This window comes from Manihot esculenta, chromosome 9, assembly GCF_001659605.2.
Source record: "Manihot esculenta cultivar AM560-2 chromosome 9, M.esculenta_v8, whole genome shotgun sequence".
In the NCBI taxonomy this organism is placed as follows: domain Eukaryota; kingdom Viridiplantae; phylum Streptophyta; class Magnoliopsida; order Malpighiales; family Euphorbiaceae; genus Manihot; species Manihot esculenta.
The window spans coordinates 6,166,505-6,183,909 of record NC_035169.2 but is presented as its reverse complement, the minus strand read 5'-3'; the positions used below and the strand labels follow the sequence as shown (position 1 = coordinate 6,183,909).

Genomic DNA, 17,405 nt, shown 5'->3' with positions numbered 1-17,405 from the left:
TCTATTTTTTATTTTTCTCTACAAATCTTGCTTATCTATACTACATTAGTTCATGAATCTGACTTGAACGTCGGAAGGTCTCCACCGGAAACATCTCGATAAATCCCTGATTATCTTTTCTAATTTTATAGGTCCTTCCATCATATGAGATATTTATCTCATATGATGGAGTAAAAAGAAAATCAGATTTATAAAGAAGAAACTTTCTCAACTCATTAAATTAACAGGTTGAAATTAAAGTTTTAAAAAAATTTCTAAAAACTTTACTTTGAAAATACCTACTATCTCAAGATTTTTAAAACTTGTAAAACTTTTAGTATATTAAATAGAATTAACTATTAGTTATTAATTACAATCAATTATCAGATCGATTATTAACCATATCTAACAACTAAATCAAACAGACTCTAAGAATATTTCCACCGTTCTCCAAATCATAATTTACTGAGGAAAACTTCTTCCACTAGGAGTCCACATTCTACCTAAAAATCTTTAAGGCTAGATCTTTTCCATAATCCTGTGGCTAGACGAAGAAGCTCATATGCAAGCAGTTTGGGGAAGGATTAGCCTAATCAGAGCCTCTGTTGACAGAATGTACAGATTATCCTAATTGACTGGCCAACAATGAATCGACATGCAGACAAACTGTGCAACTTACAAAATTAAAGATATTACTGATCAAACTAGTCTAAAATGAAAACACACAAGTTGCAGACACTAAATGTATCATCACAAAAAGGACTCTAATGTAGTTATTAATATATGTTAGATTTAACCAACAGAATGTGTCTTATTGTTGTTTTTCTTGTCCTGTTTCCGATGGCTCTACCGCATTCTTGGGCTTTGCCGGGACAACCTTGGCAGGCGTCGAATGCTCTGACTGAGTGAATCGAATCAATATATGCATAAGGACAGTAATCACAGCCAGTGCAGATGATGATATCACAATACCCTTCCATGATGACAAAAGTGAAGACCGCTGGAGGAACTTCAAGACCCCAAAAACAAGCAAGCAAGCCCAGAACGTAACAACCTGGTCAAAGGATAGAACAATTAATATAACCGCACACAAAGGAAGAAACCCAGCAGACCAGTGCAGTTTGGATTGTCATTAAAATCAATGTCTCACCACCAGGGACTTGATTGGCCGGCCAAGATCTTGCAGTTCTAGGTCACTGAATGTATCCTCAATGGTATGCTTGTCCAATAATGCATCCTGGTACGCCAAAAGGCAAACAATTAAAAAATCACAAGAAGGAACTTGTACTAATTGCCGTAGACACCAGATGAACATTGAATATATAGGCATTTGTACACAGACCTCAAACAGACATATTCACAATTCACAAAGTTCATTCTCATTTTTTCTTACAGCTTCAAGTACAAAATTTCAGATGCAAATAATAAGACGAGATTGTCATATAAACATCTATTTGAACAGTAAAGACATGCCTTTGCAACAAATACATCTCTACACCATTGTGCAACAGCATCATCTGATTCAGGTAGATCCTTCATCAAATGTCGCTTTAGGTGCACGTGTACCTGCAATAGAGTAACAGGAGCTTTTAACATTAAAAGAAACAAAGATGTTTCCTTGCAGTTATTTCTTGGCAAAATATCAGTAGCTCAAATTACATAGATTCAGCAGTTTAGAATATTTTCCAAATGATTCATCTCCTGCAAGGGCACAAGACACACAAAAAGGGAAAATTAAAATGCATCAACATGTAGGGGGTCAATCGTCTCACATTGAATAAACTTGAAACCAAAATTTATTTTAAAAAAATAAAACTGAACCGACCAATTTTTAAGAAATCAACTGAACTTTTTGAACCGAAAGAATTAGGTTCAATTTGATTTGGTTAATCAGTTCTTTGAATTGAATCCCTCGGATTTTTCATCTCAAACAGATTGCTTCAGTCTTAAAGATCATACACAGTTCTCATAATTCATATAAACCTTGTATACAGTAAAGATTCAAAAAAGAAAGGTCTTACTGGATGCAAAAGTCCAAAATTTTGTGCTTTTTCACGATCATAGTGTGACTTTTTAATTTTGAACACAAAGTCTATTCTTTCAATTTTTGTTGTAATTGTAGACAAACACTTAAATTAATTTTTATTAAAGCTACCTGTCATATCCACATGGAATTTTTTAACTGCTAATAATTATTAATTCCACATAAACAACTATATTAAGTATAGTTAAGAGTTATCTAAACACTCATAACTCATCTAAAATATCCAAATTTTGAAATTTAAAACCCTAAACTTAATATGAGCAACCCAAAAAGCCCCAATCCCCAAATTAGCAAAATTAAATCCCTAAACTCAACAGCCACTCAAAATCCCCAAAAGGCAGCCTGCTGAAGGACGTTCGCGTGATGGTGGCCTCCACTTTGGGGAAATGGAAAGGATGCGCATGATAGCACATGGTGCTGCACACTTTCTCAAGAAGTAGTTGTTTGATCATAGTGATGCCTATAGTGTCCATGTTTGCGAGGTGGTTTGGACTGATGGCTATTGCAAATCTCAAGAAGAATTCATTTGAATGCAGAGATTGCAAGAATAAGACCGACATTGTTTTGGTGATCATTTTTATGTTATTAATTTAAGTTTCCATTTTATTGATTCAGTTGTAGCCAAATGAGAGCTCTTATGATTTCTCATCGTTTGTGATGTATTATGATTTATGCAGATTTACAATCCGTATGTCTGTAAGCTACTCTTTGAAGAGCCTACAGCCATGGCCACCAAGATGTTCCCAAAAGATGAAAAGCCATCCAAAGACAAAAAGAAAAAGAGACCCTAATATAGCCGATAGTAACTATAAACTTATTGTCCTCTTATTTTGTATCAATCTACTAGTAGTACATATCTACATCAAGTACAATCTTTGGACACAAGGATTGATGAGCCGTAAATTTAATGTTCAGGATTGAATAGATGATCTTGGGGATTTTGGGTGGTTGTTGGGTTTAGGGATTTAATTTTGCTAATTTGGAGATTTTGGGGCTTTTTGGTGTGTGGATATCAAGTTTAGGGATTTAAATTTCAAATTTGGTGGATTTTTAGGCGACTTAAGAGTGTTTAGGTAACTCTTAACTATGGTTAATTAAGGGAAATAAATACAACTAAGCCTCTGTACTTTTGCTCAAGGGCCAAATAAATCTAATTTGATTTTTTTGGTCAAATAAACTCCTAAACTTTACCTTTAAAGCCATATAAGTCTTGATCTAATATAAATGCTAACAAGTTCTTAAATTTATAATTAATCTCTTTATTTATTAAATTTTAATATCTTATCTTTGAAAAACAATGAAATAAAAATGTAATGAAAAATTTATCATTTCCTTTTAGTCCTAATTAAATAAAAAACAAATCATTAAGAAGGAAAAAGTTAAATGGGAAAAAAAATTTTGAACTTGAATTTAGATGCATACTATACCAAGATTTTTTATTTAATTTTTATTTTATTAATTTATTACCAATTATAAAATATTAGATTTAATAAACATGGGATATTAGCTTATAATAAATATAAGTACTTATATGTAAGTAATTATAATACTTAAGGATCAATTTGTAAGAATATAGGGGTAAATTATAACTAAAAGGACTATTTTATTATAAAACGACTTTATAACTAAATTTAAGAATATATAGATTAATTTTATATGTTTTACAAAATTTTAATGATTAAAATAAAACTTACCTAATTAAAAATTATTTTTAAGTGACACGTCAGCCTTTATTAACAATATTAGAAAGAAAATCTTTACTTCACTAATAAAGTGAAACCACGTTTTTTTTTATCACATATTAAATCACATAACCCTACTTGATAAAAGCGGCAAACCAGAACTCAGCTTTTTGAAATAATTTTAATATTTTATTAATAAAACAAAAACTTTGTAACTAAATTTAAAAATATAACAACTAAATTATACTCTATGTTTTACTAAATTTTAAGGATTAAAATATAGGGAATTTCAAATTGCCTCCTAAACTTTCCACTTTTACATGGAAGTCGGAGTTCCTAAGAACTGTTTAGCTTTGAATGAGGGAGCAATTAGAGTCAACTCCATCCCTGCAGATTGTCTTCTGTGGTGCCCGTAAAACCTTATCTCATTTATTCGTGTGCCCCAAAATGGCTCATGTTTGGCTACCTTCCCCTCTTATGCCACCGTCTTCAAGCCTTAATGGTGTTATACGAAGTAAATATATTGATATAGAAAGTAAATATGAATAGATTTGCTAGTTGCTTAATCTTAGAGATTCATAGGCTTGATAAAAAGATTTCCTTTCCTTTCTAGATAGGTTTTTTTTATATATATATATGTTGTACTCTCTAATATAATAGATATAAAAAATATTACTTTCCCACATGGTATCACAGCCTTGTAGACAAAAGATTTAAATTTTTTTCTCTGTTCTATTTGGAGACTAAGCTTCCATTTGATCAATCGCATACTCTCCTCCGTTCTTCATGGTGATATCCCTTATAATATTTTTTTTCTATTGAATCATATATCTTTGGGTGTACCTATTTTGTTCGTGATGTTCATCCACATATTATTAAATTAAATTCTAAATCACTGAAATGTGTCTTTCTTGGCCACTCTCGACTTCAAAAAGGGTATAGTTATATTTCTCCTGATCTCAATCGGTACTTTATATCTGCTGATATAATATTTTTTGAGTCCACTCTGTTCTTCCCACCATCATCAGTTTATGACACATAGGGGAGAAAGATAACCTCTTTGTATACATTGTTTGCTCTTTATCTCACCAGTAGAATCTTCTTGCATCTTACGCTTATGTGCCAGGTCGCCCTGCCATTTATTCCAAACACTTAGAGGACTCTGACTCCGATTCCGCTCCACTACCTGCTTCTTCGTCGGCAAACTCTGCCCCCACCGATCCGTCACCGTCTGACTTGAATATGCCCATTGTCTTTTGCAAAGGTAGACGTACTTGCACTTATCCTATTTTATCTTTATTTCTTATGGTCAATTATCCTCTTCTTCTCATTATTTTGCCACTGATTTAGATTCTATTTCAGTCCCAAAAACTGTTATTAAGACTTTATCTCATCCTGGTTGGCGTGCTGCGATGGAAGAGGAAATGATGACCCTAGACACTAATGACACTTGGGAGTTGGTGTTCTTGCCCCCATAAAAGCGGGCTATTGGGCATAAGTGAGTGTTTGTGGTGAAAGTAAACCATGATGGATTTGTTGCTTGCCTCAAGGCCCGTTTAGTGGCCAAAGATTATGCTCAAACTTTTGGAGTTGACTCTTCTAATACCTTTTCTCCAATGGCTAAGCTCGCATCTGTTCGATTGTTCATTTCCTTAGTAACTACACATGATTAGCCTTTACATCAACTGGATCCTAAAAATGCTTTTCTCCATGGTGACTTTCAGGAGGAAGTTTATATTGAGCAACTACCTAGTTTTGTTACTCAGAGGGAATTAGACGAGGTTTGTAAATTTCGAAAATCTCTCCATGGCTTGAAACAAAATCCTTAGATATGGTTTGGCAGGCTTAGTAAAATGATCCAACAATTTGAAATGTAGATGAGTAAGTATAACCACTCAATGTTTTATAAAAATTTTGATAGTGAAGTAATTCTGTTTGTAGTATATGTGGATAATACTATTATCATAGGAAATGATGTTGCTAGCGTTACATCTTTAAAAGAATTTTTCAAGACAGATTTGGGCTCCTTGAAATATTCTTTGGATATTGAAGTTATACGGTGTAAGAAAGGCATTTTCTTATCTAAAAAAAAATATGCTCTTGATTTGTTGACGAAAATATGAAAATTGGATGCCAAGCCTTGTAATGCACCAATGACTCCTAATCTTTAACTTACTATAGAAGACAGTGAGTCATTTACAGATCTTGAAATATATAGAAAATTAGTTGGCAAGTTGAATTATTTGACAGTGACTCGTCCTGATGTTGCATATTCAATGCGTGATGAGTCAGCTTATGTCTTCTCCTACTGTTACTTAGTGGGATACTTTAGGACAGATTTTTGCTACTTAAAAGGGGCTCCAGGACGTGGTCTCTTCTATGGTAACCATAGACACTCAAATATTGAATATTTTTCTGATACTGATTGGGAAAGTCAACCACTGAATATTGTGTTTTTGTGAGAGGTAACCTGGTCCCATAGAGAAGTAAGAAGCAAAATGTGGTCTCTCATTCTAGCGCTAAATGTGAATATCGAACTATGGCTCAAGGCATATGTGAAGTCTTGTGGGTGCATCACCTGCTAGAAGAGATTGGATTCATAAATTCGATGTTTGCTAAGTTGTAGTGTGATAATCAAACAGCTATCCACATTGCCTCTAATCCTCTAATTTAATATTTCATGAGAGGACCAAACATATCGAGATTGATTGTCATTTTGTTCATAAAAAGATCCAACAAAAGATAATCTCAACAGGACATATCAGAACTGGAAAACAATTAGAGGATATCTTCGCTAAAGCTCTAAATAGGACTCAAGTTTATTACATATATAACAAGTTGGGCATGATTAACATCTATGCCCTAACTTGAGGGGAAGTGTTATAAAAAATAAATATGTTAATATAGGAAGTAAATATGGATAGGTTTGCTAGTTGCTTAATCTTAGGATTGCATAATTATAGGCTTGATAAAAGAATTCACTTTCCTTTTTAGATAGGTTTTTTATATATAAATATATTGTAATCTCTGTTGTAATAGATATAACAAATATTACTTTCCTACAAATGCAACAGTATATTTGATTGTTGGCTAGCGCTTATATAAGTTTTACAATATCAGTCTCGAGTAGAATTTGATTTTCTTGTTGGTTTATCTACTATAAAGTATTTGGAAAAATCGAAAGAAGATTGTGTTCAACAATCAGTGTATCTTGCATCAAGTATTGCAGCGACTATTCACAACTTTGAGGAATTTTGCTCGACCTAGAATACTCAAGTCCCTCTCAACTACCTTCCCATTAGCAACCCGTCACCTAGTCTACTCAAACCTAAGGAATCATTAAAATCAACCTTAATAAGGCAGTTGACTCTTGTTATTAGTGCGGTACTATTGCTACTATTGCCAGGGATTTGTTGTCTACCCCTTTACGCTGGAGCTGTCATCGTAGTCCAGGCATAATTGACCCTTTAGTCCTTGAGGCACTTGCTTGCTAGGAAGCAACAAGGTTAGCAAATGCAAGGATTTTCTAGCGGGTCATTATTGAAGGGGATTCACTCTCTGTAATTCAAGCTGCCTGCAACAAAGCTGCCACGTGAATATTAAAGGGACCATTCTTGATATTGTCCAACTGGTCTCCTTGCAAGACTCTTTACTCTTTTTGTCATGTCAACAGGATTGGAATTTGGAACTCTATAGCTCATGAAATAGCTAGGAATTCTTTCTTAGATGATTCTCTATTTTGCAATCCTTTGACTCAACTTAACCTTGTAATTCCTTGCTTGCCAATTCTTAGCATTCTTGAATGATATATATTCATTGAACAAAAAAAGGGTTTAATAGTTGCAAGTGGTCTTCTCATACTAAACAAATTTATAATTGAATATACACTATGTAAGTACTCTCAACATGTGAAATCATTACTTAGTGAGAAAAAAGAAATTTTTAGCAACATTTTCTATGATAAATTGTTAGCCACAAATCTCAAATAATCATTTTGTTTTGAAACAATATTTCAGGAATGTGATGCATCACTGACTATTAACTCAAACTAAAAAACTTGAAATAAAAATTCAAGAAACTAACTTATATAATTTTGTATATAAATTGTATTCTTATATAAATGCATTAACCTACCAAATTATGACAATAATTTGATTAAAAAAAATGAAAAATAAGAATTCTTTCTCCAATTACTACACATTAGATTATAATTTTGTATAACACCCAAGAATATTATGCATTAAGTTTTTACAAGTTAATAAAAAAAAAAGTCATTTCAAGAGACATGGGTTACACATTTAAGTTTTATAAGACCATCTTTGCTCGCAGGTGTGCCCCCTAACTACCCCTTGAGGCCCTGCCCCCTTAACCTCTTGTGCTGGAATTAGCCAGTAAACATAGCCACATTAGCTGAAATTGGATCATAACTCGTAAGAGCCATATCAACACTTACAGCCACTAGCAGTACCACCATTATCATAGAATAATGGAGGGATCAGGAAAATCATGCAAGTCCTTTCATTTTCCATTGCATGCCCAATCATGCAGTTGATTTTCATGACCAGGTCAAATTTAATAATCGGACGCCCAATGGCTCAAAGATTAAATTAGTAGGAAAAACAGGAATCATGCTCCACAAATTACATAAAATGTTAACGGGAAACACTGGATCCTTCACTTTGCTGAGGATATGAATTCCATGTTATTCCCATACACCAAAGATGATATAAATTAAATGTCTTCTAATAATTGCATACATGCAGCAAGGAGACACCAAACAGAAGACATCACAGATATTATTTCAATATTCATTCATTTATGTAAACTGCTTCATGCAGTTGGATAAAACTTAAGGTTCTGCTCACTTACCACTGAGGATTGACCCTTGAAGAGCCTGAGCATTGTAGGTTGAGGAGAACTTTTGGGGATGGCTAATGTTATATCATAAACGGCTGGAACAAATGAGCGCATATGACTCACTGCTGAAACAAAACCCTGAAAAAAACAAAGCTCCAAACCATGAAGGTCAACGACTAAGTACATAAAAACTTGAATATAATATCCTCACACACTTTGCTTTCATTCAGAAGGAAGAAATGAGGAGCAAGGGTAACTTGACACAAAGTGAGTCTTGAATGCAACGCTTGCTATCACATACCAAGCTATTCAGCATGCACGAACAAGAGCAAGAAATAACCCATGCATCAAAAGCAAGGGCAAGAAAGCAGTTTGAAATAGTGGTTTTGCTGTTAAATTTTTATAATTAAAAGATGTCAAATTTAAACTAAAAACAAAATTTACTGCTCTCTAGTGAACATTTTTAAGATGGTTTTTTTCCTGGCAGCAGCTCAAACAATAATGCTGAAAAGACAAGCTTGACCACTTGAGATCAGCAATTTGAGTTAAAACGGGAATCGTAAGAACTATAGGAGTACCTTAAAGTACAAGGAAATAAGAGCTAAACTAACTAAATTACTACATTTATATTATAGACAACATTATAATTATAGTAGACTTGCAGAACCCATGCATCAGACCCCTCCACTTGATTCACGCTTGAGTTGATGGCTTGAAATTGAAACATAACATTATAATTATAGTAGACTTATAGAACCCATTCATCGGACCCCTCAACTTGATTCACGCTTGAGTTGATGGCTTGAAATGGTAAATCTCCCATGTCAAAACATATATAGGTATATTTACAATATAACATTAGCTGCAATTTCTTCAATTCACCACTGGCTGATCTTTCATCAGATATGCAATAGTAGGCAATTATGGTGAGATAGTACTCAAGTCTCAAAGAAATCATTAACCCCGATAAAATCAATAGATTAGAGCTTGGAAAGACTTAAAAATTCAATGAAGTTATTGGACTTCTGGGTTACGAGTTCTCCTTGACAATTTATAATTGATCTACCCGTACTTTGTTACTTTCAATAGCATGCAAAGATTGGCCTGAATTAGATTGGTTAATCTCTGAGTCTTCCTTTGTTTCTCATCAAGATGTACAGGGAATTACATTCACCTCTGATTGCATTCCTTTACTGCTGGCCACTAATTCAGATTCTTGATGGTAAGACTACTTGTTCTTGTCAACAATTTGTCCCAAATCTTCAAGCCCACTGCTATCTTCAATTTGTGCATTTCGAGTATGCAAAATTAACTTGGCTGGTGAAGAACTAACTACATTACTACCAAACTCTGTCATAAACAATGTTACAATTACAGTATGATTGCAAGACCTTGATACCCAATTATGTTTTCGATCGTTGATATTATTGCCCTAATTTTATTATATTTGCTTCATAATTCTGCCTCATTAACAAGCAATTGAAATGAAATTCATGGCCGAGAGACACATGAGATCTTTCACGTAGTCTATTAACATATAGAAATCTTTTTGCAAATAAAACATAAGCTTTTTAATTCTGCAAAATATCTTCTATTTTCTTGTCCAACTACTCTCTCTTATAGGAAAAAAACCACTAATCTGAAGACAGCAAGTTTTTATAAAACCCAAGATATAAATAACCTCACTTTGCATACAAAAGCTTAGAATTAATTTCCAATAAATTTCCTCCATACATGGTATTTTCTAATAAATGTTTTCACTGATATTATGTTTCGTAGTTTAGCTACATAACCATTCCAAACAGCACACAATGATATCTCTCTCTCTTCTACCTAGTTTTTTTTAGCAGATTATTTCATTTGGTTCGGGACTCGGGACCCCAATAAGTCTAGAAGGAATGTAATTACATTAACTCCACTTGAATATCTAAGGACTGCTCAATGAAAATAAGGATGGTATTAGGTAACTTCACTATTCATATACGCACTTGATGAAAGTGTCACCAACATGCTTCTAATTTCACAAACTAATGTACACCACAAATGGAGTTCAAACACCAAACAGCAGTAAAGAAGGAAAGACCTTTTAAAATTTTAGAAATGGCCTGACCAAAGCAGAAAGCTAAATCAGATTTAAAAATCAAATCAATGTCAACAAATACAATCAACAAGCAAATACTTAAATCACAAAATGGACAACTCTAAGCAGGTTAGTCCAAAATAAATAATGAAATAGGATATTATAGGAATAGTGTTGAACTTTACAGATACACCTCACCTAAAATACTTAGCAAGAACTGGTTTGAAGCTAATAATGCCAAACTATTAGGTATTGCCATATTGGAGGAAAAAAAAAATTTAATAAGAGCATGCCAATACATTAGGTCAACCAAGATCGTTTTCATATTCACTCATTTCTTTGTTGTTTTCTTTACCTATTTATGTTACTTCTTGAAAGGAGTACTTAGGAGAAAAAGGATGCAAAAAGAATTTGACCTTAGTACGAGGAATCAAAACATTTCTAGGAATAGGGAGCCCTGCTGAGGCTGCATATTCTTGAGCTGCTAAAAGTTTTGCCTGTGTAAAACGAGTTCCTTCAACAAAAAGAGCCAACCAAAAGGGTCGAGGGAAGTCTTTTAGCCGTAGGAGACCTGACTGCAGAGAGAGTTCAAGTTCAAAATAGGATCAAGAGGCATCCAGACAAAGATACTATGGAAATGTGAATGGCGATAAGGGAAGCATCTGTAAGTGGACATACGTATCTAGAACATACTTGTGAACTCATACCTTTAAAGTGTTTTCATCCTTGGCCCAACTTCTTTCCAGAAAGAGGTATTCAGAAAACCACATGGACCAACCTATTACCTACATCAGGTTGATAGCAATTATCCTCTGTGCACTGGGAAGTGCATATCAGAACTAACAAGTCAAATGCAAATGTATATGACATTGCACATAAGAAGGCATAACAAAAAATACTGAAAGGAGATTGAAATCAATGAAGCAAAATCTTAAAAACACAAATACTTCAGATATTGCCATAATTACATTTGTAATGGAATATTCAGCGACTAATGCTGCTTACTCACATTTGTTGCTTAATTTCTCGAGTATTTTGAGGGAGAAATCAAATATCAGTTCATCTGAAGGGGGAAAGAAATATCATCTGCTAAGATCTTGTTGCTTCTCTCTAGGTTCCTAAAGTAAACTAACAGTCTCTTAAAATAACTTTTATCCTGAATTTATGACATACAAGAAGTCTGACATCAAGCTGAACTCCAATGTTTAAAACAGAAAACATAGACCACAAATGAATTTCACGTGTCAAACTTAATCAAGTTATCAAAACTTGTAGGATTAAAACATACCGGAAGGACTTTTGATGATTTCTTCATGACAGCTACTGCACTGCCAAGGCATCCTGCCCTCTGTCATAAACGTACTCAGTGATTACCAGCAATGTGTGTATATACATATATATAAATAAAACAAAGAAAAACAAAGGACATGTGAAGTCCCAGATACAACAGGAACATAACTGCAAATGGAATCATTTTAACGCAAGTTATTTATGCATTACACTACAAGTCCAGTACAAGAATTGATTATATGCAAGTGACTAAAGCTGGGCATTTTGTTTCTATGGATACATATGCATCCATCAGAGTGAGCATACACATATTTTTAATTGAGGCAAATTCTGCCACTGCAAACAAGTAGGTATTTCTATCAACAATATACCTGAGCTAAAACCCATCCAACAAGCCAATCAATGTCACTTCTGTGGTTGCATATGACAAGTGCATGTTCTTTGCCTGAAAAATTCACAGCATAAGCATACAAATGAGAAACTGAGTAGATTATCAACCAATAGCCACCGTGCTGGTTAACAAGAGCTTTGCCTTACCCAATAAACGGAGGGTATCACGATCTGTAAACAATTGAACCTGAAATATAAATGCTCAAAGTTGAAACTTTCCAGAAGATCAAACTTTGACAAAAGTCAGACATATATCAGAAGCAACATCTGCATGCTATCACTTCCTTAGTCATGCTCTATCTAAAAGGTATCTTGCAAAATAAGTTGAAAAACATAAGGGGAAAATAGAACAAGACAAAAAGGAAATATTTCATTTCCCATTTGGGGAGTGAAGAAAATAGGATTGTGAGAGTGAGAACAATAAGCAGGCACTGCAAGGAGAATGAAAGAGAAAATTTATATGATTAGAATACTGTTCAAGGGTTTGTTAAAGGGGGTGTTGGATCCTTGGTGACAGAGTTTCAATGCTTGAAGGATATGATTAAAAAAAAAAAACAAAAGATTTACCAATGGTTGAATAGGAAGAAATACTAATTCATACTGAAAAGCATTTAAGGGAATGATGAACTAGACCACCCTAACAGTGAGGCCAATTCTTCCCCAAAAGGCCATGCTGATGGTGCCACATTATAAAGCTGATGTATATGGAGACCTCTACTACTATAAGTTGCAAGGTTACTCAAAAGGATAGAAGCAAGTCACAAAATTAAAAATGCAAATGTCGAAAAGGAACAGGTAAGTGTTCCTGTATTTATCAAATTATATAACAATATTTGTGTTATCAGTTAGTTATATAATCTATTTTGTGCACTTTCAAAAGTGAAAAAAGGACGATTTGATTTAGTCTAACTTGAAAAACTTGAAGATTGAATGGGTTAATTACAAAGAGTTAAAGTTTTCAATTAATTTATCTGATACATATTGACATGCACACCAAAAGAGGTATCTATGGACATAAAATCATTTAAAAATGGCCACATATACAGATTTATCCCAGAGCTAAATGAGAAAATTTTATTGTGTCAGTGATATTTTATTGACCTATTAATCCATGAAACTTTGTTTCTATGCCCTTAAATTTTTATTTTTATAGTCAATAAGCACCAGTTTCCTCAACTTAATAATAATTAATTGAATAATCATCAAGTTTAATACATTATGTGCTTTGGGGGGGGGGGGGGGGGGGGAGAGAAGATACATGCAGTGATATATTTAATCCACTAATCATCAAGGATCGAGAAGATTATATGCATTGACTACCAAAAAAAAAAAAAAAGAAGTTGAAGGATGCAATAGATAAAAACTGAAAAAGTAAAAGATCATGACCGCAACAAACTTTTCTTAATGTGTAGAAGCAAATTTTTATGTACTGTACCATTTAAAAATTGCCATAAAAAGCACTGTGCATGTTTAAAATCCAAATTTAGGTACCTACCTACTAACCTCCAATTACAATGGCAAAAGATTAAATTATCACAATCTTTATAGAGTTAACTTGACTCAATAACCACCCCCCCTTCTCACCCTTAGAAAGGAAAAGCATCACTTGCCTAACACACAAAGAATAATAGTAGTTGCATATGGCTACTTATCAATGGGCATGTTCAAGTCATCATAAAGAAATTCTCAAAGACCATAATATATCACTTTATTACAGAAATCAAACCATAGTTTGGTTTCAAATTTGTAATACAATTTGGAAATTTTTCATGGGTTGTTAGTCAAATATAAGAGCCAAAGGAAAATTCATGATATACCTATAAAAAGATATACTAAATGCAAATATTAAGGGATAAAATAACATGAGAACAATAGAACCTAATGCAGTTCAAATGATTACAATCTGGTTTGGTTTCTATAAAAAACCAAATTAAACCACAAACAACACTAACGGCTAAATCATTAATACAACTAGGCTTGCGATTTAGATTGAACAGCAAACACCCTTAGTTTATTGCATGCTTTAAGCATCCGCAACCACTTAACTCTTATTTAAATTGAAAACACATCTCATGTAGAACACTTCAATAATTTGCTTTCAGAATCAAAGACCAAAATTAGAGAAAAGCAGGAGTATCCACTTATTGGGAATGAGATTTCATTTACTTGAATCAAGAAACGACTTTCCAGGAACAAGAGCAATATCATTTTAAAGATGCCCACGCAGGCAAGTAGATGATTTAGACTTCTCAGCAAATGACGCCAAATTGAAGAAATGACAATGGAAGAAAAATATATATATATAATAAAATGGCATGATAGGAGATGAGTTCTAAGGTTGAAACCTTAACTCCCGCCCACCAATCAACAACCCATATAAGTTCCAGCCACAAGAACTCCACCAAAGCTCTATTGATCGTTCTGTATGTATTCTTAGACAAGGGCCGAATAAGAACAAAGCAGATAGCCTGAAGTAGAGGAAAAAAAAAGGTCATTATCATGTAGATTTGGTTAAAATCAACTGTCATCTTAATCCTCAGAGACAAAGAATGTGAATTGCAGAATGAAGTAGAAAATACACCTCAACCCAAATGGAACTCTAAAAATTTAAACAAAACCCAGAAATCGAAATCCATCAACAAATCTGTAAAATCCAATCACAGAAGATACCTGAATGAAATTAATAATAAGGCCAGACAAGAAGAAGAGAAGTCCCAGTGGCACGATGACAACTGCCGCAGGAAGTGCCATGCCCCAAAACAACCACCACCGACGATCGAGAGAGGTTGATTGGAGAAATCGGAGATGATATCAAAAGCAAAAAGTACAAGACGGCTTAATTTTTTGTTTGTGAAGTATTGGAGTGAATTTAAATGTAATTATGGGAAGGTGTTGGATTGAATGGAGAGCTGAGAGTGTGAGGCTACGCACTGAGCGTGTCTTGTGCTGTGGTGTGGTAGGAGATAGAGAGAGCTTTAACAGCAGCTTGCGGTTCCAATGAGAAGAGAAAACTTTCCTTCGCTCTCTTCTGTCTGCAACTGCAGCGAGTTTTATTCTTATTTTACGCCGTATCACGCATCACGATAATTATCCCCTAGCCATAATCGCCATTCCTTTTCGGGTCGGATCTTCATGCGTATACCTGTTTTTAAATTATAACTAATTGTAAAAGAATCATCAATTAACTCAAATAATTTAAATATTTTTTTATTCTTAATTTTTAATTTTAAATAATTAAAATAATTTTTTTATGATTTGTCTTAATCAAGAACTCAAATTATTTTTACCAGAATCTAATATGGCATTTTTATTATATTTTAATTCATAATTTTTACTTAATGGGCAAGATAATTCGACTTTTTTTTTTATAAATTTACATTTACATTCGAATTTTTTAATTTATTAAATAAAATAATTTAAATTTTTTTAAATTTATATTTATATATTTATCTTTCAATTATTAAATACTGAAAATATAATTATTAAGATATCCAAGAGGCTGCTTCCTTAATTAAAGCACTGACACAGATGAATTAGTCAAATTAATTGATTTTTTTTTCAGATAAAATAATAAGATCTAAATGAATGTTATGAAAAATAAATAATAGTAAGAAATTGAGTATACCGTGCCCTTTTTATATGTACCTTCTAAATACATATGTGAAGTTGTAAGGATTTTTTGATCTTTTAATTACTGTCGTGTAAAAAATATTAAATTTATTAAAAATTTAAATCGAATCAAACCAAATCAATTCAATTTAATTTCAGATTAAAATTAATTCAATTTAATTTTCATAAATATTAAAATTTTAATTTTTAATTTATTCAGTAAAATCAAACTAAATAAATTTTAATCTTTAATGAAAAAGGTTAAATTGGAATTAATTAATTATTATAAATTATTAAAATTATACATTAAATTAAATAATTTATTTTTAAAATCAGATAGCTATGTTATTATTATTAAAAAAAATTACATATCACAATACAATATTAAGAAATATGCTTTTTTGTTAGTCGGAATATTTTCTCTATTTTAATTTATATTTTTTAAATTTTATTTTTATAAATTAGTTTATATATATAAATAATAAATTAGAAATTAATTTAGTTAATTATATAATTAAAATTTTTATATATAATATATTATAATTTTAAAATTTTATACTTTACTATAGAATTAAATTATGAAATATCTGTTATGATCTTTTTAATAAAAATATAAACATTGAAGTATTTATTATAATATAATTTTATATTATATTTAAAAAAATTTATCTATTTTAATTTTTTAATTTTGTTATTATAAATTAATTTATATATATATAAATAATAAATTAGAGATTAATTGAGTTAATGTAACAGCCCGGCCCCGTACGACCGGCCCTGTTACCGCTCACAGCCCGTGACCTTCCTCTGGGTCCAGCCCCTGTGAGCAGCTCTTAACATCCCTTCACCCTCACGGGTTCCAGGCAGGATTTGTCCCCTTGGTTCGCGGGACTCTAACCCGTTCTTCCCAAGTGGATTTGGCCCAAATTCCCCTTAGGAAATTAGGTCGCCTCCCCCACTGCTCGAACCCTTGACCTCCCACTTTAAGGGAATAGTCTGGTGAGAGTGAGTACCAGTTGTTCCAGACTTTCGGCCGCCGAAGGTGCCGCCGAAAGTGCCCTGTTCAGCCATTTCATGCATATTTTCTGTGATGTTTTCATGATGTTTTAGGGGGTTTTTGGGGGATATATTAGAGTCATGTTTATGTGTTTGGTCCCTCATTGGAGTCCACCTGTGTAGGTTCGGACCCGAGGAACCGAGGACCCCAGCAGTAAGTTCAGCTGCTTCGGTGTTGTCAGAGTCAGCCAGAGGTGAGTGGAACTAAACTTAATCTTTTAAATTAAATGTTTTATCATGTTTCATGCATCATGATTATGCAATAGGGTGATTGCATTAGTTTCACGAATATGCCGCATTGCATCATGTGTTGTTGATGTGGGTGAATGTTGGATGACCCAATTAGTCCATGACAGGAAGACCAGGACCCCATTCTACGGCCTGGCACGATTGTGGACTCGAAGACCAGGAGCCCAGA

General features: G+C 33.2%; 1 protein-coding gene across 1 annotated transcript; it reads right to left on the bottom strand.

Annotated features, from left to right (window-relative positions):
* Positions 1–654: 654 nt before the first annotated feature.
* On the bottom strand, positions 655–15,385 carry LOC110622983 (1-acyl-sn-glycerol-3-phosphate acyltransferase 2). Its single transcript, XM_021767772.2, has 11 exons — positions 14,993–15,385; positions 14,668–14,790; positions 12,470–12,509; positions 12,304–12,377; positions 11,931–11,990; positions 11,350–11,427; positions 11,059–11,217; positions 8,575–8,700; positions 1,453–1,545; positions 1,130–1,216; positions 655–1,033 (listed from the first exon to the last, which is right to left on the bottom strand). Exons 1-11 carry the CDS (start codon positions 15,071–15,073, stop codon positions 791–793), a joined length of 1,164 nt encoding a protein of 387 aa, XP_021623464.1. The 5' UTR covers positions 15,074–15,385; the 3' UTR covers positions 655–790.
* Between the last annotated feature and the right edge of the window lie 2,020 nt (positions 15,386–17,405).

Bases quoted from the DNA above. Each gene is read 5' to 3' on its own strand.
- LOC110622983 (XM_021767772.2), bottom strand. From the start codon at position 15,073: ATGGCACTTCCTGCGGCAGTTGTCATCGTGCCACTGGGACTTCTCTTC. The intron at 1,546-8,574 runs GTAAGTGAGCAG...ACTCTATTGCAG, and splicing joins TCAAGGGTCAATCCTCAGTG to GTACACGTGCACCTAAAGCG. The intron at 1,034-1,129 runs GTGAGACATTGA...TCCTTTGACCAG, and splicing joins GGCCAATCAAGTCCCTGGTG to GTTGTTACGTTCTGGGCTTG.